This window comes from Amblyomma mixtum, chromosome 1, assembly GCF_055824585.1.
Source record: "Amblyomma mixtum isolate Tamu chromosome 1, ASM5582458v1, whole genome shotgun sequence".
Classification (NCBI taxonomy): Eukaryota; Metazoa; Arthropoda; class Arachnida; order Ixodida; family Ixodidae; genus Amblyomma; species Amblyomma mixtum.
This window is the reverse complement of record NC_143012.1, coordinates 94,192,861-94,217,244: the sequence shown is the minus strand read 5'-3', so window position 1 is coordinate 94,217,244 and position 24,384 is coordinate 94,192,861. Positions and strand designations below refer to the sequence as shown.

At 52.4% G+C, this 24,384-nt stretch overlaps 1 protein-coding gene across 6 annotated transcripts in view; it reads left to right on the top strand.

The window, feature by feature from the left end:
• LOC149367237 (latrophilin Cirl-like) overlaps positions 1-24,384 on the top strand; it is a 412,262-nt gene that overhangs the window by 62,470 nt on the left and 325,408 nt on the right. For 4 of the 6 annotated variants that reach the window (XM_089554675.1, XM_089554655.1, XM_089554663.1 and 1 more), the window contains exon 2: positions 7,375-7,446. The exons of 1 other annotated variant lie outside the window; for it this stretch is intronic. In XM_089554675.1, coding sequence (XP_089410801.1) covers positions 7,375-7,446 — 72 coding nt within the window. Of the gene's footprint in view, positions 1-7,374; positions 7,493-24,384 lie in introns of all 6 variants that reach the window. One more of the 6 variants, XM_089554696.1, reaches the window with a different exon arrangement.

Sequence of the window (24,384 nt, the reverse complement as noted above, 5' to 3'; positions counted from 1 at the left end):
TGAAGGCGAAATTCTAGAGGCCCGTGTACTGTGCGATGTCAGTGCACGTTAAAGAACCCAGGTGGTCGAAATTGTCCGGAGCCCTTCACTACGGCGTCCCTCATAGCCTGAGTTGCTTTGGGACGTTAAACCCCAATAAACCAATAAACAGTGTATACATCAGCACCGAATGAGCTTTTGGTGAGTGTCATCAGTGGCACATAAAGAAACGAAAGAACATACTGATATCAGCAATCGTAAACAGATCCGCACTACAAAACACGCTGATCGCGATAGCTTAAGAGCAGATCGTCTTTTTTCCCGGACAACGACACATTGCTGATACACCTTCCGGCGCCAGCGGATTTGGTTTCAAAAGCTCAGGGATCCTTAGCATCTAAGGATTTCATTTCTATTGTTCGCGTTTCATTCGTTGCGAATAGCACGTACCAGCAACGGGCTTGTTAAACACGCGTTTAGACCGAATCAAATTCCTCGCATTTCATTTCCTCCTCTCTCTGGAGTGGCGAGAGAGAGAGCGGAAGTGACGACTGGCTACCTTGCGGTTTTCTCACGCCTGCAGCTGAAACCGTCCGGATAGCGCGCGAATATCGCCCTCGCCTTTCGCTCATATGCCCGGCTAATGAATGATTTATGGAGTGGAGGAATCCTTTCACCCGCTGCAGAGGCGCCCTGGCTCCTTCTACCGAGGTGTGAGTCCCCGGGTGCCATGAAAAATGGCCCTTGCAAATGCGTTTTCGCTGCGGTCGGGGCAGCCTCTCACGTCGCGCACCCACAAAAGAATTCCACGCAGCGAAAACCGCCGAGTGACCGCGAGGCGGCGGCAAAACCCCCCGCCGAAATGAAGGACGATTCCTTCTGGCCACCACACAATGCGAGACAGGACAGAGTGGACTGTCGAGTTCAGAGAATGCCTCTCCTCGCCTGCTTGCGCAGAGTTTTTCTCCCGCTCTCTAAGCTTGTTATCTCACTCTCGAGCACCGGTGCCTTCGCATCTGCTGGATTGAACGAGTCACGGGGGAAGCCCTGATGCGAGTGAATCTTGCCCTGCCGCGGTGGCTCAGTGGTTACGGCACTCGGGTGCTGGCCCGAAAGACGCGGGTTCGATCCCGGCCGCGGCGGCTGAATTTCGATGGAGGCGAAGTTCTAGAGGCCCGTGTACTGTGCGATGTCAGTGCACGTTGCAGAACCCCAGGTGGTCGAAATTTCCGGAGCCCACCACTACGGCGTCTCTCATAGCCTGAGCCGCTTTGGGACGTTAAACCCCAATAAACCAAACCAACCAATCTCGCCCCTTCCCGCGCAGTTCGCTCTGACAGGGCGCAAGAACTGTCGCCGCAGCAACCGACGGCCCTTCCTCCACTCTCCCCTTCGGTGTCCCGCTCTCGTCTCTCCTCTACGCATGCGGGCCCTTCTTCGTCATCGTCGCCGCCGTCGCCGATGAAACGCGATACGAGGCCCCCTTCGAGCGACCTCCCACTCGGTCGCGGCAAGAACCGCGCGCGGCGGGGCGCCCGGGCGTTAACGAGGAAACCGCGAGCTCGTTCGGTCGCTCCTGCGCGCGCTTAGTCGACCGCCCCACCGCGGGATCGCCGCTTGACCCGTCGAGCGACGCTTCTTCGGCTGCGGTGGGAACGCGCGGTTATTGATGGGCTCGCGCATTAGTCGCCAACGCGATCGCCACCCCGCGGTGGTGACCGAGAGACGCTACCGGTAGGGTTCGCTCGCAGACGACAACAACGCCCGGCTCGCGAAGCGGCTGTTCGATTCGTCTGCTCGCGGTTTTGTGCGCGCCGTCCGCGGTTGCTTGTAGCGACCCTTTTCACTCGCCGCGAGTGGTTACTAGCGCGGAAATTTATGGCTCGTAACCAGCCCTAGCCAGCCATGCAGATCTTGGTCGTTCTCGGTCTCTCCCGCTGCGAGATTGACTGTCTCGATTGGTTACACGCCGTATCGCGCGGTATTTCGCTCTGTGAATGTTTCCACGCGGCGATTACTCTGGTAACCATACGTTCCGTTCCTATACGCGTCTCTTTTTCGATCTTTAGTCTCTCAGTGCTTGGATGTGTCGTGAGAATTTGGGGGTCGTTGTCGGGCTTGTTCATTACTTACTGCTAATTTACCGTCTATAAACTTGAAGTTTTTAGTGCCCACCCTCTGTCCCCTTGACATAGTCGATGGACACTTGAGAAATTCATTTCATTGCCGCTCGTCTTCTTGTTTCCCCCTTTGTTCCCCTCCCCAAGTAGCCTACTGGGCATCGCCTGGTTAACCTCCCTGCCTTTCCGTCCACTTCTCTCTTCCTCTCTCTCTCTCTCTCTCTACTGTCTTTTTCTTTTGAGGAAGCTTCCCACTGTGTTCACTCGTGAACACCTGCTTCAAATCGCTCTCATATGAAACACGTATCGGTACCCGATCTCGGAGTCCCCCGCTGCGTCGTCATTCGGTAGAGTGCTTGCGTCTTGGCCCCATCGGTTCACCGCTTCGTTCAAGCCGCGGGACGCCATGTAGTTAGGCCTAGACTCGTGATATGGCGATCCCCACCGGGCCGAGGAGCGTCGATTTATAAAGCGCCCTCTCTTTTCGCGTTTCGTAGTCCGGCGCGTTAATTACTCGGCGGCCCCCGGGGGGTGCCCTGTGCGCGGACCTGGCAGGTGCAGCAGTTTGCGGCGGCCGAGAGACACCGGGGGTCCATTAATCTTTATACCCCTGGACGAAAGGAGCCGTGATATCCACGTGCTAACCGAATTCGCCCTGCATCCCTGCGCTGTAATGGGAAAGGAAGTGTCGCTGTCGTGGTCTGGCTACTTGAATTATTAAGCGCCTCGCTCGAGTCCATTACAAGTCGCTCTTTCTGGTACATCCACACTCTCTTCGTGCACCCCCTTGTGACGTCTGTCCACGCAGGGGGATAATCGTTCGGTAGTTTATGCCCTCTTCCCCTCCTTTTATGGGAATTTGTTGAAAGTCGCCTCGGCACCGCATAACTGGTGGCCAATCTAGACTGTCCTTAAGCTGACGGTCATTAATGAAAAGCTGCGTTGGAAAAAGGTTCACCTGCCCGCAAATCAGTGAACATTGCGTAATCGGATCATCCACTGGGTGCTCGCGAAGGATCTGTATAGGACTTCAAGCTTGCCTGCCGTTTCCCAAGCGATCACAAGGAGCGCGTAAATAGCAATGACCTATGTAGTAATAAGGCATGTGAAACGACAGCGCGCATGGTTGATACTCATTTGTGATCTGAAACAGCTCTTCTTTTACCTGCTTAGTACAAGAGTGCAGTTCTTGTGTTCGTCCTGTTAAAGTCGCGGTTTTTTTCCCTACAAGTATGTCGGGCCAACTGTCCCAATACCTACCTTTGTTGAATCCATTATGTAGCCACCTCAGTTACTATGGCAACCAGTGGTCTACGATTTGCGTTATAACGTATAACGCTGAGACCCGAAAGGGGAGTAGAGCTTAACGCTCTAATACAATGTCTTTGCTATGGGGGCCGCCATCTTGGATTCTATCCGTGCAATAAGCAAAACTCGGAAGCTCGAAACGCCGCCATAGAGCTAACGCTCTAAAAAATTGCGAGGGCACTTTGAGAGGCGAACAAAAGCCAAAGACACTATGCTGTGATGACTTCCGGTGGATGTGACGTCACACCTTCCCTGTGGCTATATCGATACCAAAATTATACATATTTCGGGGATCTTAAGTGTTGATTGCACTTAACTGCACATTTTTCCATCTAATTTGACACAAATCCGGCGTTTTTCCGACCGTTCTGTGACAATTTTCACTATGTCGTGCCGACTTCCGGTGGATGTGACGTCACACCGCTCCCGTGGCTATATCGACGTCCGCACTATTTCGACGCAATATCGACACTTTTGCTTATAATTTTTGCCTATTATTAATCTACAGTTGACGAACTTGGCTTGTAGGTTCATTTTTTCCTCCTCTAGCTGAAGCAACCATTGGTTTTCTTCCATCTTTTTTAGTTCCCGAGTTAAACGCGCGTGACACGCTTTGTTAACGGACGACATTAAAGGCTTTCCCTTACAAAAAAGTTTTAAACAGTCTATAGAGTGTCTATAGACTTCTGTCTATAAAGGCTATGGATTATCTATAGACAAATCGTAGAGAACAGTCTAGAGGCAATAGAAATGCCATAGACAGTTTTAGACCATCTACAAATTTGTGGCCATACACTTTTAGTAGTCTTTTTTCTATAGACAGTCTATAGAGTATGAATAGAGAAAAGCTATATCTATAGGAAGTCAATAGAGTCAATAAAAAGTCTATAGACCGTCTATAGGCCATTTTTATAAGGGTTCGTGTTAAAACAGGCAGAAAGAGCCGAACGCAGCGGCGATGACGCGTTACCGGAGAGGGAGCGAGGGCCGTGATGTCGCCCGCAACGCAGTGGGGATGATGGACCTCGTTGGAGGCGTGTACGAGAAACGCGGGCGGAGGTGCAACGCGGCCAGCCGGACGAACAAAAGCTATCGGACGCATCGCGCTCGAACGGCCTTCCCTGCGCGGCCGCAGGAGGAGGGGGTGACGACGAAATCGGAACTTCTTTCGCGGTCGGTTTCCGCTGATTTCCCGCGAGGATCGCCGAAAATGGGGTCAGTTAGCGCAAGACGCCAGCCCCCTACTTTCCCCGAGCAGCATTGCTTCGAGCCGAACGCGCTGGGGTTTGTTTCGTTGCTTCTCCGTCGAGAGCTACACATCTTTGTCTCGAGGCTTAGCTCGAGCCCTTGTCATTTCTCTTTCCGTTCGCGTCGTATGCCGCTCGCCGGAAGGGGTCCGAGTCTCCCGCATTGGCATCTTTGTTTCCTTCGGTCCTTTTGCGGGCTCATTTTTTGTTTCTTCCTGGGTTGCCGCAAATCCTCTGGCTCTCAAATCTCGTCTGGCAACATTTCTCTCTCCCCCCCCCCCACCCCCCCTTTTCCTCTCTCTTCGTTCTTCCCCTCTCGGGAGACCCGGCCAAATGCGCGTCTTTAAAGCCCAAGTACGGCTGTAGCAGGGTCGCAGTAACGAGCGGTGTATAGGTTTCTTTCGCGGCATTCTGCGTTGTATGTGGCTGTTTCCGCGGCGACGGCGATGACGTGGATCCAATGAGGGGCGAGAAAACGTCACAGAGAAGCTGCAGCTCCGTAATGCTCCTGCCGCTTGGAAAATAAATAAATAAATAAATCGGATTCCGCTTAAAAACAAAAGCCTGTACACAAGAGCGTCGAGAAACGCGGCTGATTTAGCGAAGGACAATTCCGTTTCGGCTTCGCTGGGCACTTCTTTCCGAAAGAGTTGAGCGAGTTGGTTCCTCCATCGTCTCCCGCTGTGTTGTGCTTTGTGCTTTATGCTTTTTTGTTCGTTTTTTTTGTTTTTGTTTTTTCCCCCGGAGAGTGCGCGAGTGGCAGCCGGAACGTTGTCCACTCTTCTCGATAGCGGTGGACTCCCGTCGGCGCAATGCATTGTTTCGCGCCAATCCGGTTTTCCTTTCGCCGGGGCTTTCGGGGGACGCGGTCATCGTCGGATCTCGGGCCGTTTGTCTCTCGCAAAGCGACGCCGATCCGAGGCGGAAAATCTTGTCGAAACCGTATATCTTCTTGCGGGGTGAAATGTGTCCGCGCGAGACGCTGGGCTTCTGGACTTCCCTTTCGTTCTCCGGCTTTTGTTGTAGAGTTGTTATGCGAAGCTACTATTTTCAGGCTTTCAAGAATATATAAATAACCTGAGTCGTTTTGGGGCGTTATATCTCCATAAACCTAAACCATAAAAAGAAATGTCCAGTCGGGGACAAAAGTCTCTCGACCACGGGTTCTTCAAACGAATACGATAGCTCTGCTATTAGCCGCAGGCTTGACACCGCACTTCTGGAGATGAAAGTCAAAATTTTTGTTCTTTCATCTCGAAAATTGTGGTACCCATCCTCCAGCTAATAGTAGAGCTATATACTTCGTTTGAGAAACACGTGGTCAGAGACTTTTGTCCCAGACTGTCCCTTTCAACGTTTTTTATTTCTTACTTTTTTGCGAATTCGGCTATCTCATTTTAGTGGCCGATTCCAGGCTTGAGTAGAAAATTAATGTCATTTTGCACAAAATAATAAAAAAGTTGACACAGCGATTACATACAGTGATCGCTGGCAGTTGCAACAAACCGTGAAACGTATTCCGAAAGTGTGTTTCAAAGGGAAAGGAAAGCATGCAGCTTTAAGTATAGTATAAAATTTCGCCACCGGCAGGATGACAAAGGAGTCATTTCGGTTTGCTTTTTATTAAATTTGCGCTGAACGATCTATGAACGAGTTTGTTGCGAAAGCGACACTACGTGAGTCGCCGAGCCATTTCGCGGAGCCTATGAAAGGCCATACTGCGCATGCGCGAGGAGCAGTGACGTCACACCGCGCACAGCTGGCGCGCCGCCGCCGTCGCTGCGCGGGTGACTCAGGGGTGCCTCCGCGGCGCTCGCCAGTTGCGCATGAGCAGTAGCGGCGCATAGCTAGCGTGCCGGGGCCTCCGCCGCTGCCGCGCGCTCTCCATCGCCCCTCTCTCTCTCTTTCCTCGCTGCTTTCGCAATCCACTGCCAATTTTTGCTACTTTTCGTGTACTAGAGACAACACTTATCCAATAACGTGAGCTGGCAAGAAATGTCATCTTTCCAAACTGTTTTTGAATGCACGCGCTGCAGACAGTGGAAAGTCGGAAACGCCCATTTAAACGTACGAATTAAAACACGTGGCGTGCGGCGCGGTCCTTTAGAAATACGATCGAGTGTGGTTTTATGGAGGTCGTTTGTCTCACGGTCGCGTGAACGCTGCGGCGAACGTAATTGCGTTTCGACGCATGTGATTAAGATTCATCTCTGCGGCAAGTACACTAATTGCTCGATACGTCCCGCGAGCGCGGAAACATTGGCAACTGACTCGGTTACTTTTTTTTTTATTGCGAAAACAATACTAGTTGCACTTTCAGCCTGTCGCGTAGCGAGGCCAGTAGCTACCATATTAGCATATTGGATTGGATTGGACTGGATTTGATTGTACAACCGATGCACCACCACAAGTCTAACCACAAGCACCACCACAAGCTACACTACCAGCTGAACCATGGCGTAGCTACGGATATTGCTTTTGCAATTACCGGGCTTAACCAAGCTAAGCCACAGCCATTTTTTACTACTGCTTTTCTTTATTTTTTGTTAGGACAGAACTTGTGTGATTTTTGTTTTCTATTGCAAACTGCTGTCGCAAATGTGATACGTGCCCAGTGGACAGAACGTGATTCTGAATTACATTTAGGGGCGGAAGTGTGAATTGCTGTGCGGATGCTGGGTCTTCGGGAACTGAAATTCCCCCGCCTCTTTTTCTCGCAGTTCGAGGATTTGTACGGATTGCCAGGCGCAGCGGAGAGTTCTCGTCCAGGGATTACCCGAGGCTGCAGCACTGTGAGTTCCCGAATGAGTCTCCTTTCTTCGTCACGCACCCTCTGATGTAACTGTTTAGATTCCGCGAAAGTGCGGTGGTCACCGTTCTGTGCGGCGTCCGTTCGCTGTATAATTCCCTATATCGTATTTTCTTGTTCGTTCATTTCCAATGTTATAAAAGAAAACACCGTAGTTCGAAAGAGATCTGGAAGTCTGCGTTGGCGTCCTCGAAGAAGCTGTTACATCATAACCATCTATACCATAAGCCTGTCACAAGTTATCGCCGTACACCAGCCCACCCCTCTTGTAACGTCCTACATGGGACCTTTGAGGTATAAATAAGTAAATAAATAAATAAATATAAAGTACAGAGGCGACGGCAGTGACGGATGGGGTCCTTGTACTGTCAAACTGTGCCAAAAATCGACAGAAGGTACAGTCTTCGTCAAAAGTAACCAGGCTCCATGGTTTGCTTCTCATTCGTATAACAGAGCCCTCACGGCTTCCCTAAGGATCAAAAAGTTCTTCGAAGGTGAGAACCGGGGTTCTCCTTACCATACAGAGATTTAGAGCTTGAGGGCTGTCACAATAGCTTTTATATGCGACAGGGAAGAAAAACGTGCAGCCTGGTTACTTTTGACAAAGACTGTACACATGCAAAACAGTCCGCGTCGCCTGTTAACGGCGTACAAAACTGGATCAGAATTCGGCTTTGGTTTGTTAGTGTCATGTCATCTACTCGGTTCGGTTTGATACGCGCTGCGTTGCGGTAAATGGCTGCTCATAGAAACTCAGTATTTGGAGCTCATATATCTATCGTTACGTTTGGGTATGCATTCGGTCCTCTGGTCGCCGCCTTTGCTGACGCGACGCGTCAGGAGACGAGTGTTTCAGGGGTCTAAGATGGAGTCACATTTGCAGGATGTTTTCGTACTTGTAGTATTAAGCCTCTATCTTAGAAATTTCATGGTTATTTGGCTCTGGATTTGGACAGAATATCGCTTGTGTTTGTGCTCAAGATCGTTAAGAAGGCGAACTGGCTTTCTTCGCGCATGGACTCCCTGTTGCGCAGCACGCAGCTTAGCATTTTATGGCCCTTGCCGCTGCTGTCGCCTTGTTTCGGCGCTGTTCCCTTCCAAAAAAAAATTTTTTTTTACAGTCTGTTCATAGACTTCTGTCTATAAAGTCTATTGACTCTCTATGACAAATCCTAGAGAACAGTATAGAGGCAATACAAATGCTATAGACAGTCTGTGACAATGTATAGATTTGTGGCCATACATTTCGGTTGAAGTTTATCTGTAGACAATCTATAGACTACGAATAGACAGAAATAAATATCTATAGGAAGGCAATAGAGTCTATAAGAAGTGTATAGACCGTCTATAGGCCATTTTTATACCGGTTATAAAGAAGCAGATGACCAATGCGTACGCCATGAACCGTTCCTACAGCTAGTGATCTTATCGCGGGCTACCTGCCCGCAAATATCGTCTACTCATTTGTGAACACGCGCAGAAGCGGGAGCTCATCGCGTGCCTCAAGTTCACGCTTTACTCTCTCGGCTGGCTCACTTATGTAAAACGTTTCGTCCGCGACTCCCGTGTGGCGTACGCACATAAACAGCGTGTCGATGGGACCCGTTCCTGGGAACAAGGTCAGCGCACGCTTTCCACCAGACCACTCTTGGCCAGCCATTTGTTTCCGCTCCTACTTTTTTTCCGGCGGCAGACGCTTTCGCTGGCGCCCACTTCGACGTGCCTCTGTTCTGTGTCGCCTATTCGCGAGCGTAGTCGTCGGTCGCCGCAGGGCAGCCTCCGCCGTCGTGGATGAGCGTCGTCGATTGTGGGCGAGGCCGGGTAGAGGGGTGTACGCGCCGCGAGGCATGCGTGCGACCTCGATGCCTGATGGATGGATCGCTTAATAACGTGCTCGGTGGAGCGCTGTCGCGCTGGTGAAAACACGGAGGACGTTGGGAAAAGACACGGCGCTGCTATCGCCCGTGTTCATTTTCAGCACGGTGTGTGAGGCGACCATGCTCTTAAGACACACTTTCCGTGGAGCGTACGGCTTGTATTCTTGTTCAGTTCTTCCATGAAACGCTGCGCAAGTCGTCATCATCATCACCATCGCAGCCTGACAACGCCCACTGCAGGGCCTCTCCCATGTCTCTACATTTAACACTGTACTTGAATGACCCTCTGTTTCATGCTAACGCTGCCCTTTGTAATGCGAGTATTAGAGCTTACCCCACAAAATAACGCAGTGAGCTGCCAGTCGATGGAGTGCGCCCCCCTCCAGTCATCGGTCCTCCTCATGTTCGGTGATGTGCAACCAGAGCGTTCATTTGCAGTCACTCGTGAACACTAGTATGATGGCGATATTTGGCGCTATAATAACGTACTCTCTGGCAGGAATATGGATGAAATGTGCGCAGCGCCTAAGAATAAAATAAACTACATTACATCTGTGCTTCCGGGTACAGCATAAAACCAGCGTGATTTGTAAGTTTCGTGGTGAAGGGTCTAGCATGTCGTTACTCATAAACAGGTTTGAAAGGATTACCTCGCCGGAGACTAGGAAAGTGGGGCACATGCGTGTTCGCGTTTCAGTTCAGCTCGTTAGTACATTCGAAGTCTTAATAGTTTGCCAGCGGGGCCAGATTGGTTCTGCGAAGCGCTCCGCCCCCGCGGACCAGCGTTGACGACGAAGGATGTGGAGGACGTTGCTGAAAGTTAATCCGGGGCCTTTCTATCCTCGTCCATCCGAGCGCGGCGCATTTTTCCCGAGCGCTTCCTAAAAGCGCGAGCACCTGCTGTTCGCTGGGCTCTTTTATAATCCCATCTCTGCGGCGCGCAGGGGAGAGCGCAAATGGACGTCGACTTGGCTCGACGACCGCGCTCGTTAGGCGCCCGCCCGCGCATCTTCCGCTCTCACCCCTTTTTCATGGACTTGTTGAAAGGGGGGGGGGGGGGACCATGCTTGTTAAAGAGCCCACCCGCCGCACACGTGACCCTGCCACCGCTGATGCTGCTCCCGGGCGGTCGGGAACGAGCGGAGTGATTAGGACGCCCCTATGTGCGCGAATTTCTATTTGACCCAGTGCGGTTTCGCACTCCAAGACAAGTCTATCTTGCACCTCATCTTCGCATTTTCCGCACCCCACTGCTTCGTCACGCACCTCCCCCGCTGTGGAGCTTCTTGCGTGCTGGTTTTCTTTTTATATTTTAATGATGAGTGGACCCAGCACCCTTGCCCCCGTCGATGTGCTCGGCTGAACCGGCTGCCGTTCGGAAACATCCGCGCAAACACGCTCTGTCTCTCTCTCTCTCCGGGGACCGCACTCTCAGCCACCTGCGTGTCACACCATTTGTTGGCACCCAGCCGAGAAGTGGTCGCCATGCTTTCCCGCATTCGTGCAACCCTCACGTGTCCCGCATTTTTGCCGCGCTTGCCGCACTTTTTGTTTGTGTTTACCACTAGGGCAGTGTCGCGCTCTGCGCCGGGAGGTTGACGAGGTTGGACAGTAGATCGGTGGCGCGGGGCTTCCCGTTTCTCCCCGTTCCCGTCGTCGTCCATTTCCTCCCCTCTCTCTCTCCTCCGCCATTAGCAGCGGGCCAGCTTCAGTCCTTCGTGCCCTTCGCCCTTTCTCAGTCCTGTTCCTGCCACTGCGGTTTTCGCACCAAACCGCAAACACCTCTTGTGCAAACTCTTCCTACTCGCCCACCGAAGCGTCGGTGCGCAGTTGTTGAGCTGGGGTGCGCGACTTGTGCGGACACGTCGTCCGACGGTGGAGACTCGCCCTGACCACTTTACTGAGGACGCTCCTCGAGTGACGGTCCCAGGGACCCTTGTGAAGCGCGGATTAGTGCTGCCGGACTGTAGCGTCGTGTCATCGTGGCATATCGTCGTGCCAAGGTAAGGTTACTCCAATGGAATGTGGTTCTGTTTTAGAGCGCGTCCGTTCATGGCTTCCGCATTGTAGTCGGCGTAACACACCACCTGACAACAGTGGCAGGTAGTACCAGAGTGAAACGTCTCCTGCCAAGGCGAGAACAGAGGAATGGGCACGTGACTGCCACGGGAAGATCTCGAAGGGTGGCTAACAGCATAACACGCCACCTGCTATATAGGCGGCAGGTGCCGTGGGAAGATCTGCGCTCAAATTTCGCGTTGCCGACTGTCGTAATCGCCTGTGAATAGTACTTTCCTTCAGGCGCCAGGGAAACATGATTTCGAGAAGCATCTGAATCGAAGTATCCCGGAGGAAATCTGGCAGATTTTGGCTATGCAGGTGATGAGTCCACTGGATATATTATGACTTGTCGCGGTGATATTCTGACTGGAAAGTACTGCACAATAGCGACATCTGCAGTGATTAATTTGCCGTGTCTTATTTGAACTGGCGATCAAGAAAACGGACTCCACGAAAGGGCATGAAGTGGAACACAGCTCTGTTTCGATTGTGCTTCTGATTCGTCGCCGTGTCGTTCTTGCTACGTCCGTCGCCTCCAAACCCAGCGGAAGCATTTCGTCGACAGGAGCTTAGGTCGGTAGTCGGGCGGCAGTCGTAAAATGTATTTAGCTCTTCAAATGTGTTCAAGGGAATCCCCCGTGTGCAGTAAGGGTTTAAATAGCTAAACCCCATAAACCAAACCCTTTGGCGCGCTGACTGCAAACGCGAACTTTTCTGTTTTTTCTTTTTCAGCGCTATGGCGCGTGTCGCCAACTGCGCGTTCCGAACCCGATTGATCGAAACCGACCTCGAGCGAACGGGAGTCGCAGAGGCGGGCTAATCCCCCGTGGCCTCGCTCACTGTCACTCGGGCGCCAAACGCGCCGTCATCTGTCAGGCGGCTGTCAACCCCGAGTGAGGCGCGTTGGTTGCGTGACACTTCTTGGGGAATCCGGGGGCTGTGGCCGAGGGTATCGGCGCCTTCGGGCGTTGGCCTGTGACGCGAAAGGGGATCGCTCAGTGGGAGGGACTCCTCCGAAATCCCACCTGGGACAGATTGGCGTCGGCCCCGGGGTGTCGTCGCGCCTGATGCGGCCCGGTGGGCGACGCTCGAACGGGCGTGACCGGCGGGCCGATCAGTCGGCCCCTCCCGGGGTGCGCACAGGGGTCTGCGGGACCGGAAGCGACCGCTCCGCTCTCGCGGGGTGTAGCGAAGGCAGGCTGCGTTCGCTGGTAGCCTGTTGCAGATATATATGCATATACGCTGACACGAACGCCTGGAGTGTCGCGTACGTCGACACCGAGGACTGCGGTCGTGGAGCGAGTAGGCCGCATGGCGTTCGCCGCTTTATCCGTGTTACGGCTAGTCATTGCCTTAATTAATATGTGTACCTTGTAGCTAGCTGTTCAGGGCAAGTTAACGTCTTGCACTCTTTCTTCGAACCACTTTTCGCGCTTGACTTGCTTAGTCGGTACACTGGATACGAAACAAAGGCGGGAAAAAAAAAAATACTGTGGAAGCTTCAGGAACTTACGAGTGAGTAATTCAACTCCAACTGTATTCCAGACCAATTCCAATTGTATTCCAGTTCTCTAATCCTTTTCTATCCCTTTGGAGTTGTTGCAAGTGTGTACTAATATTATACCGGTTGACATTTTGGTCTTTTTCCCCTTTAATGACGTCATATCGTTTCGACCATTCCCGAGTTTTGTAAAGCAAATCCTCGCAGACAGACAGACAGTGCGAACTAAGTGATTTCTATTGCGCGCGAATTCATTTCATATTGGCAGTTAAAAACAAGAAAATGAAACTATGCATAAAAAAATAGTGGAGTCAGGGTGCTTTAGACTGCTTCTTTTCGTCTGTGGTTGGTTATGTCTTATTTGGTTTACTGGGGTTTAGCGTCCCAAAGCGACTCAGGCTATGAGGGACGCCGTAGTGAAGGGCTGCGGAAATTTCGACCACCTGGGGTTCTTTGACGTGCACTGACGTCGCACTGTACACGGGCCTCTAGAATTTCGCTTCCATCGAAATTCAGCCACCGCAGCTGGGATCGAACCACATCTTTGGGGCCATCAGCCGAGCGCCGTAAACACTGAGTCACCGCGGCGGGTCGGTTAGGTCTGAAGTTTAGGTTCTCGCACTTGGCAGCTATTGTTATGGATGCCAAGTGGTCCAGTTCTCCATCGTTACAAACAAGCCGTCTCAGAGCTGGAATTACTCGAGTGGTTAACCCAAGTGCCCATAAAGCATTTAGGGCGTCTTCATTTCCATTAACATCCGTGGCGATGCAAGGTCAGATGAATGGTCGGCTAAGACACGCTACGGTACTGATACGGGTTACCAACAGCTTCGTCAGCAGTTGGAACCTGTAAAACTTTGGAAAACAGAACAGCTTTTTGACGAAAAGAAATGGCGCAGTTATTGTGTCCCATATCTCGGTGGACGCCCGAACCGCGCCGTAAACGAAGGCAGGAAGGTGGGAGTGAGAGAAGGAAGTTTGAAAGAGGTGCCGTAGTGGAGGGCTCCGGAACGATTTCGACCATCTGAGGATCCTTGTCTTGCACTGACGTCGCACAACACGCCAGCACAGTATCTTTACATCGCACTGGAGCCTTTGCATTTCGCCGTCATCGAAATGCGGCCGCCGCAGCCGGGTTCGAACTCGGGAACTCCGGCTCAGTAGCTGAGTGCTTTTCCCCTCAGAGGAAACCGACCAACGTAACCACCGTACAGCTGCTCGAGGACTGAGGTCTCGGCATTGCGGATGTTTGGCGGTGCCCTTTCCTCGCATTCCAGTGGTTGCGATATGGCAGAACCTCGAACAGTTCTGAGGTGTTTCCACTCTGTGTGAAGCGCTGTTTCCAGCTCTTGCGTGCATGCTGAATTGCTCGTTGCGCGTTTCTCTTTGCTCATTGCGGCTGCACGCAGCGCCGTTTCCTGCGCGTGGAACGGCGACAGTTCCACCATGCCCGCGCTGTTCGTTTCCGTGCAAAATCCACTTTCGCGGAACGACCCCATCGCTCCCGAAGTGCTTCGCGCTGCGTGTCGCGCTTTCGCCGAATGGTTGCAGCCCGGGAAATAGTCCCGTAATGAGATAGAGACGCGCTACAGCTGGTAGCAGTCCTCGCGCACCGTGCCACGCCTGTATTAGGGCTGGGTCGCAGCGCTCGGCGTAAGCACGAAGACGTGTGGCTGTCACGTCTGCGGGGTTTTAAAAGCGCCCTTGCGGGCTCGCTGCGTTTCGGAAAGAAAAAAAGAAGAAAAAAGGAGACGTGCGCCCGGGCTGAAGCGTATGCGCACGTTGCAATGGTGCCCGGAATTTATTGCTATGGCGCGCTAGAACGGCCGTCTCTTCGGAGAGGCTTCAACGCGCTGTTCGCCGTCGCGCGGGGTCGGACGGGGCATCCACGAGTACGAGTGCGGCGCGCGCTCGCTCGCGGGTCATTGCGGGTGAATGCGTGCGCATCAGTCTGGGGAGAATGCTCGCGGAACCGTTTTCGGTAAACCGGGCCCCGCCTTTGCACTGCCTGCGCGACTTGCTTTTGTTTGCTGTTGTTTTGTGTCATAGACGCTCGACTTTCGCGCAAATGTCGGCCTGTAATATATGGGCTTTGTTTCCGCGCTGTTCGCAGAGGCCCCGGCCGTGGCAGTTTCGCTCCGGTGACGTCACGTTTGGTGTAGTAGCGGCTCTGGTGAGGCTATTAATTCGTGCATCAAAGAGACACCAGCCGGCATAGAGGGAAAAATACGCTCAACGTGTATGGGTACTTCATAGTTGGATTCGAAAGAAAGACGGGCACGCTGAAATCCCCGCACCGCAAAATTCGGTGTCTGATTCCGTGGTCAAATCTCTCTGTCATAGCGCAGTTACCAGAGCATCACACGCCGGTGAAGTGCACAGTGAGCTCTACAGTGCACTCACGCCGGGAAGGCTGAACGATGCGGATAGCACAGAGGAACTATAGCTCATTCGTATTTATTTATTCATACTGTCAGCTTATGGCAAGACAGATTGTTATGGAAGACAGACTATGGAAGACAAGATTGTTGAACGAAAATTGGAAGAGTCTTAAGCTTCGCCTTTAGGAGTGGAACGTGACAGCGTGTTGCAGGGAGTCCACGGAACGCCATCGACCATTCATCGTTCACCGTTTAAACGCAACGCATTTCTGAGGAGATGAAACTCAGTAATAAATGAGGTAGGTGGGAGTGAAAGAAGAGAGAGAGAGAAAGAGGTGCCGTAATGAAGGAAACGAAATATTAAATATAATGGTTTTTGAGGAAAGGAAATGGAGCAGTATCTATCTCACTTGACTCGGTGGACACCTGAACCACGCCGTAAGGGAAGGGAGGAAGGTGGGAGTGAAAGAATAAAGAGAGAAAGAGGTGCCGTAGTAGAGGTCTCCGGAATAATTTCGACCACCTGGGGATCTCTTACGTGCACTGACATCGCACAGCACACAGGCGCCTTTTGCGTTCCGCCTCCAACGAAACGCAGCCTCCATGGTCGGGTTCGATCTCGGGTAGTCCGGCTCGGTAGGCGGTAAACGAAAATTGGATTTCAGGAAAGGAAGTTGCAGTAATGTCTCACACATCCCGGTGGACACCCGCAGCCCCGATTATACACTGTAGGTCGCGGGTTCGAATTCTTGCCGCAAGCTGTTATGCTGCTCGAAAGGCTTAATGGTATTACACCATCTGGAACATTCTGCGGCAAATGGCTGGCATGATACGGTTTCTTATCGACGAGCGGTGCCGGCAACTACAACTACGACGGCGACGGCTTTTCGACCGAACTACCTGTATACGCTGGTCCGTAAACGGCTGTGTGTGGGTTACTGTGAAGAGCGCCACAGAACTACACAGATAGGAAGTGGCGCTCTTAGTTTCAACCACAACATATCGCATTAACAGCTGTCGCTGAACATTGCGTTGACACGTGGTGACCGTCATGTCATTTGTTGTTTTTGTTAACCTTAACACCAGAGTAAGAGATACGCGGGTTGTGAGGCACCACACGCGACAGTGGAGTGCTAGCCTTCGGTCGCAAGGATGCAGATGAGCAAAGGAAGTAGACATTAAAACATGGCCGGGGCACTCACGCGTGCTTTACATCATGGCGCAGGGGCGCGAGCGTGTGAAAGCTCTGGCAGAAGCAGCAGTGTGGATTGTACAGTCGTGCGCTTGCTTTTTTTTTTCTCTCAGAGTGTGTATGCTTAGAAGCTTGCAGAGGCACCCGGCGAACGCGGTATCCTCGTTTCTGTACCGACGAAAGCCTGTACGACAGGTTTTAAGGCGGAAGCCTTTAATGCCTCATCGTTGTAAGCAGAAGTTGTCGGCAGAAATGTCACGCTTTTCAATTGGTCGAAACGGTCGTGAAGTCACAGTGCGCGAATTTCAAACGGGGCCAATTGCACTTTGGCTAGTCACCATGCAACCAATCAAAGGGATCCTATAGTGATGCCCCAAAGTTAGTGGGACTGAGTTTAGTTAGCTGCTCAATTACCCAATCAGCCTAATTAACTTTTCTAGTCAGGCCAGATAAATAAATGAAACCAGGTAAGAAATTGGTCAAGTTCGGGAATCGAACCCCGGTCTCCGGAGTGCGAGACGAGCATGCCACTCCGCCACTCCAGCTCGATGGTTTGGAATTAACAAACGCGCGTCTGGTAAATATAGTGTTTTCGTTCACTCCCATCTTCCTCCCTTCCCGTTACGGCGAGGTTTAGGTGTCCACCGAGACATGAGAGACAGATACATTTCCTTTCCTCAAAAATCAATTTACCGACGAGCAAGGCGTAGAACCGAGCGGGCGATGGCGTTTTATGGACTCCCTGGCAGCGTTGCAAGACGCTGTCGAGTTCCGCTCTTAGAGGCGAAGCCTAACATCTTAACAACGCGTCGGTGACACAAGCAGCAACACCGCACTTTAGGTTAACAAAGTGCCCCCTGAATTTTCTGTACGACAGGACGTCCTGGTAGTCAATACACTATATCAGCTAAAACCTTGTAGACTACTCGAAGCTACGACCTGTAAGATTTCTATTAAGGCGAAAGCCTTTAATGGCTCATACTGTCGTGACCAAGACGTGTTAGCAAATTTGTCCGCGTTTCAGATTGGTCGAAATGGTCGTGACGTCACTGCGCGCGAATTTTGACGGGTGTCCACCGAAATATGTGAGACAGTTACTGCGTATTTCCTTTCCTGAAATACAATTTTCATTTCCTTCATTACGGCCCCTCTTTCTCTTTCTTCTTTCCCCCCACTTCCTCCCTTCCTGTACGGTGCGGTTCAGGTGTCCACCCAGATGACAGAGAACTACTGCGCCATTTCCTTTCCTCAAAAAGCGTTGTGTTCAAAGGGCAACGCATTGCGCCGAACGGGTGGTGGCGTTCCGTGGACTCCCTGGCAGCGCTACAACGCGCTGTCGCGTTCCACTCCTAAAGGCGAAGCTTAAGCGTCATTAATTAGCAGTTGATTAATGCACCAACAGAATGTTAAGTGAACAATCGCGCAGCAGAATGAAGCACTCAGGCTTTCGCCTTTCACCACTTTAGCCGCTAAAGTTCCTCGTAATTTTTTATTACTGCTTCTGGGATTTTTCGCTCACGGCCAACTCCGCCGACGACGACACCGGCTTCTCTGCGACACTTCACGCTGTCGCGTTAATTTAAAACGCAGTACTAAGCTACGATGGAAAATCAGGCGTGGGGCAATTCTGTAAATAGCACAGTTATCCGTACCTGTGCGTGGATAACTTTAATAACGCGTGTGCATGTTCATGTGTATCAGACAGATGACAGATGTTTTGCTGTTGAGGGTTTTATATCGCTCACTGGCGCAGTGCCCGTTCATTCGTTCGGATACAGCAGATTTTCATCCCTCGGAATTGTAAATTATGTGATCATCGCAGGAATTCGGGCAGAGCCAGAGAAAGGAGGGCCGGCCGGTACTGCATGCGGCTGGTTTTGCGAACAAAGAGGTGTCTAAAAGTAAGACTCGTATGCGTGCGGTGTACTGAATCAGGAAACGGTGCCTTCCGCGATAACGTCGCAGAAGCGGCGCCCATGTCACCATCGTGAACACAGGCGCCGGATCTGCAGTCGTCGAGGCGGTCCCTTCTCTGCGCGCTCTACCACCCAGCGCGTCGCTAACGGCGCCCGCGTAACTGCCGCCACCACCGAATGGTCAGCAGTGAATCACGCGGGAAGCGGCGTAGAAGACACCCCCCGCCTGCCTGGTCGCCGTGCAGTCTTCCCGTCATGGCCGACTCGCCTTCCTTGCACCGACGATGTAGTGGCGACGGCCCAAAGGGGGAGAGCACTGACTAGGGTCTATCGTTCCTCTGTTCCGTTCTTTTTTATATGTATATATATCCCAAACTATCAACCGAGCGCGCTGCTCGTGCCAGTGCAGTTGCGTGCGGTGCTCGTTGGAGCAGCGACGAGCTCTGCACCGCGCCGCCCTGTTGGTTTTTCGTGGTGCCCGCTCTTCGACGTTCGGATAGCCTCTTATAGCGCTTTCGCGCCAGTGGCGCTTACTGATGAGAAGACCCACCTGCCTACGTCTAGGATTTTCAGTGTGAATGATCGGTTATCGGAAAAATGTGAGGCGCAGTGATTGTCTCACTTCTCAGTAGACACCTCCGTCAGGGAAAGGAGGAAGGTGGGAGTGAAAGAAGAAAGGGAGAAAGAGGTGCCGTAGTGGAGGTCTCCGGAATAATTTCGACCACCTGGGGATCTTTAACGTGCACTGACGTCGCACAACACCGCGATGTCAGTGCAGGCTAAAGAACCCCAGGCGGTAGAAATTTCCGGAGCCCTTCACTACGGGGTCTCTCATAGCCTGAGTCGCTTTGGGACGTTAGACTCCCATGAACCATAAACGGCAAGGTCTTCGTTTGCGTTTCGCCTGCATCGAAACACGCGGCGGGTGACGAGAGTGTTTACAGTCTTGAAAAGAGCCATGGCCATGCGGCCTTCGGTACTTCCCTTCATGCGAGAAGAAAACACGGGACAATGTGTCTTCCGACTGCGTGCAAGATGCGTGTCTACTCGATCCATTGAGTGAGCCTCGGCTTGGGGCACGATGCAGGGCCCCGAGACCGTTTTCATCCGCCTCAGGGGGACACCCGTCCCTCTTTCTCTCGCGTCCTCTTCAGTGTCGTCAGGTGTAGAGCAACGGTCGAACCCCGCCCATAGAAGAGTGCAACTTCACATTGCTTTACATTTCCACTCGCGAAGTTTGGGCGTCGCAGCTATCGCATCACCGGCACCACCAGTGAACGAGGTCTTGAAGCACCTGTCCGCTGCATGCAACTACGCTTTGCGCCGGACGCCGAGGCAGTTTCCCTCTTTCGCACACACACCGGGGGCCGCTGTCCGCGCCAGGCGGGCGTCGACGCGCCGCTGGTTCATTTTTAATGCCGCGCTCGCGGTAGCGCGTCGTCCGGCGCTCTCGGCCATCGTCCCCAGCCGGCTGCGTCAGTGTCCTCCGCTCGCCGTGCGCTTCTCTCCGTGTGTTTCTTCTGCCTGGCTCTCATTTATTTAGCGCGGAGACTGCCGCACCTCGTCCGAGGCGAAATGCCAGTCCGGTGCCAGCGTGCTTCCGGTTGGCTCAGCTGCGCTCACATCGGTTTACCCTCCGCCTTGCTTGGACTCCGCGGTGGCTGCTCTCAGTGCCGCCCGCTCGTTCGCAACTTGTTCAGTGTGAGAAGAGGGGTTCAGTCAACGCACCGTGAAGAGAAAGCTTTCGTCGCTGAGCGAAAATTCAGGGGGCACTTTGTTGACCTAAAGTGCGGTGAGGCGAAAGCCTTAAGCGCGGTGTTGCTGCTTGTGGCACTGATGCGTTGTTACGATGCTAACCTTCGCCTCTAAGAGTGAAACGCGACAGCGTCTTGCAACGCTGCCAGGGAGTCCACAGAACGCCATCGCCCCTTCGGCTCTACGCCTTGCTCGTCGGTAAATTGGTTTTTGTCTGTTTCGCTTACCTCGGTGGACACCTGAACCTCGCCGTAACGGGAAGGGAGAAAAATGGGAGTGAACGAAGACACTGTATTCACTAGACGCGCCTCTGTTCATTCGAAACCATCCAGCTGGCATGGCGGAGTGGTTAGCATGCGTGTCTCGCACTCCGGAGACCGGGGTTCGATTCCCGAACTCGACCGATTTGCTACTCAGTTTTATTTATTTATCTGGCCTGATTAGAAAGGTTAATTAACTAAACTCATTCTCCACTTACCTGAAGCATCACTATACCATCCCTTTAGTTGGTTGCATGGTTACTAGCCAAAGTACAATTGACCCCGTTTGAAATTCCCGCACTGTGACGTCACGACCGTTTCGACTAATTGAAAAGCGTGACATTTCTGTCGACAACCCCTGCTTACAACGATGAGGCATTAAAGGCTTCCGCCTTAAAATGCGCACTTGTTGGCGCGGGAAGTGGAAAACACGTACAGTCTTGGGCAAAAGTCCTAAGGGCAGAGCGTTCATCATCATCATCAGCCTGACTACGCCCACTGCAGGGCAAAGGCCTCTCCAATGTCTCTCCAATTAACCCTGTCCTGCGCCAGTTGCGGCCAATTGCGAAAACAATTGCGAAAATATTAAACAGCGCAATGCTAACATTTTTGACCTCAAAAGTGAAAACGTACGCCATTACCTACCTGGGGGTGCATAGGACTATATACGTAGCATAAGAGAAAGAAATCACTCTACCAATCACAAATGACGGGTGCTCTTCTATGCAGGCGACCTCTCAAGTTAACTGTACTGCTTCGAGATAGAAAGCAGGAGAGGTGTGTATTTGTCGTGCCTCGAAAGGGGTGATCTAAACTTGACGATATGTGGGTCGCAGGGCGCATACAGGGTGTTTCACGTAAGAGTTACCACAGTTTTTAAAAAGTTGGCTTTTCGAGCTAGAATAGCGCTTTTTTCGGTCACAGCACTGACAGCCGTGTAGTGCAGCAGAATACAGCTAAGACGTGCTAACTGCAGGCTGGTTGACCATTACTGTTAGGCTCGATCCATAGTTATTGATTGGCGTGTAGGCCAGCCTAGTTAATTTCCATATCAATTTTCGAATTTCGAAAACGCGGTTACCCTCGGCGCTGTGTACCAACAAATTTTGGCTGTTTCGACGAGTTAAGTGCACTGGAGAGGTTGCTTTGCCTGCAAGCTTCTGGAAAGCGTATGTGGCGCGATGTAGCCAAAATTTGTAAACGGACTTGCAAGCGAGCCAGAAAATTTCCGTCGCCTGCGCGTGCTAGAGCAGGAGAGGGAAACTGTGCGTACGTGTAGACACGCCCTCGCAAGGCGAGGAAGACGTCGGGCCGAGATTTACGCCCGTGTCGCGGCGACCGTTAAGGTCCCCCTCTTCCGTGGGCGGACGCTCCGGCAGTTTCGCGCGCGCCGCATCCGCTTGCACTGGCAGCTCTGTTTGTGTGTCCGTGTGTGTACGTATCTTTACGCAGCAGTTCTTCCATTCCACCGGTGGGGAGGAAATGTCCCATACCTGCGCGCACCTCGCTTCTGCCGCCCTGGGCTGCGACCGGCGGGCGCTACGCTGACCGAGGCAGCACCACCATTATGTGGCGGATGAGGAAAAGGAATGTGGACTCTCGTAGGAAAAGTAGAGTTCGATCCGTGAAGCATTCACTTGCCAGAATCACTCATTTGGAATTAGAAAAAAAAATATCCACACCCGTGGCGACTTTCTTCGCTCTCACAAGATAGCGCGGAGACTTCCGAGCAGTGCAAACCTTTGTTACGCGCTGGAAGATTTGCCGCAATTTGCTGAAAGCTTCCAAAGAGTGCTACGCTGCAGCCACGTCGTTTCTTTTATTTTACCGGCTTTTGCTTTGTTTCGCGTGACAGTGGCCTTTGAGAAGCGCTGGTCGGACTGCCTACCTCCTATTTGTGTGTGTGTGTGTGTGTGTGTGTGTGTGTGTGTGTGTGTGTGTGTGTGTGTGTGTGTGTGTGTGTGTGTGTGTGTGTGTGTGTGTGTGTGTGTGTGTGTGCGTGTGTGTGTGTGTGTGTGTGTGTGTGTGTGTGTGTGTGTGTGTGTGTGTGTGTGTGTGTGTGTGTGTGTGTGTTATTAACGCGCCATTCTTAGTTCCTGCGTCCTGTCTTCCTTCAGACACGCGAGGTAGCACCAAGACCCGTCATCGTTGGCCGCCCTCACCCCAAAACGCTTTCTCCGTTCGCCAGTGCTTAAATGTTTCTGTGTATAGGCGACCTCATGCCCCTCAGCATCTCAATGCCACAGACGGAGTGTGTTAATATGCTGAGTTTGTTTCAGAGCGGTAAACATTCAGCGTTGCTGTTCGCTCTTTCATTCTAAAAGCGCCGTTCCTGCATGCGGCGGGCTGTTACCAAGTGCACCGAATCACTGCAGAAAGCGCTGGTGCTATAGCTCGCACGAGTGTTTCGTCTTGTCTCGTCGCATGTGTTTTGTTGTCGTTTGCCGAAACAGGCTCCTCTGCCGATGCTTGTTTCGCGAGACAGATAACTGCGTGGTTCCCGGGGGCGTGTCCATCGTTTACCGTTTTACCGTTTCGAGAGTAGTGAACGAGACGCCGGATAACGGCGCTATCAAATCCCTCATTATACTTTTCTCGGAGTCAAGAAGAAATCTAAAAAAGGAGAAAGGTATATATGCGACCTTTTTGGTCGCTGTTCCCTCTCCATTCCGCTCTTGGCGTCGTATAGCTTAGTCATTCGCACTGCGTCCGCGTCTATGCGCATACTGCTTCCGCTCTCCGAGTGTCTGCCTTTCGTTTTAGATTTAATTGACCCGGTGCTTTTCGTTGCTTCTTTCCGCGCTTTCGAGCTTGTTTGTCACCCGGCGTTTACGACTGGGTCCCGGAGAGGCGGCAGTCCCGTTCCCTTGTCCGCGGGTGATCGTTAAACGGCCACCTCGCGCCTCTCGTGCGCGCTCGCTTCGTGTCCGGCGCGGCGGGAAAATTTACGCGTCGCTGCGCGCTGGCTCCGAAGCGGCCCGACACTTATGCCTCGGCGGAGTCCGTGCAGGGCGTGTAACGGCCACTTGGCGCGGGCTCAAGTCGCGCTGACTTCTTGGCAGGGCATTCGGGAGGACAGCGTCTCGGCGCTCGCCGTCAAGTGGACACCGGAACAAGGCGGGGGCCGCTTTTTACCGCGATACCGTGGGGCGGTGTTTAAAAGTGCCCTTGGAGCGGAGGCTGTTACAAGCGTCGCGCGATGGTTTTTGGTGCTCTTTCATTTCAATAGTCTACTTTTCTCGTTATTCGACAGCTTTTCACGTCGTAGGTTATTCGTCTGGCGCTGGCCTGAGCTACCTGCAATACATGTGTGGTGCAAGTAGAGGCTGCCTTCTTTTGCTTATACCAAAACGCCACTGTGTCAGGGATGGGTGTGCGCCACTGACAGGTGCCCATTCGCTGGTCTTGGATCCCAGTTAGTGACTCGGAATGGCAGGAAAGATTTCACCGTCAGGACTTGCTGTAAACCGTGAAGTACGGTACAAATTTCCGGCATAGTGCGTACTCCCGAGTCCCGACGTCGCCTATGGTTGCGTCGCGGAATGTCCGCCATCGCGTGCTCCAGACAGGTGATTGGAACGAGTCGACTGTTGACTTTTTTGCGGGACATTACAACCACCCCTCCCCACCCCTCCTGCACACATATACCCACATTCACACGCACGAAGCATTATCTAAGGCCTCTCCGCTGAAAAAAAAAAAAAAAATGATCCTGGCTATGTGCTGGTGGTAAGTGTCATCCGGCCCCCGCGGTGGCTCAGTGCTTATGGTGCTCGGATGCTGACCCGAAAGACGCGGGTTCGATCCCGGCCGCGGCGGTTGAATTTCTTTGGAGGAGAAATTTCTAGAGGCCCGTGTGCTGTGCAGTGTCAGTGCACGTTAAAGAACCCCAGGTGGTCGAAATTTCCGGAGCCCTTCACTACGGCGTCCCTCATAGGCTGAGTCCCTTTGGGACGTTAAACCCCAAGAAACGAAACC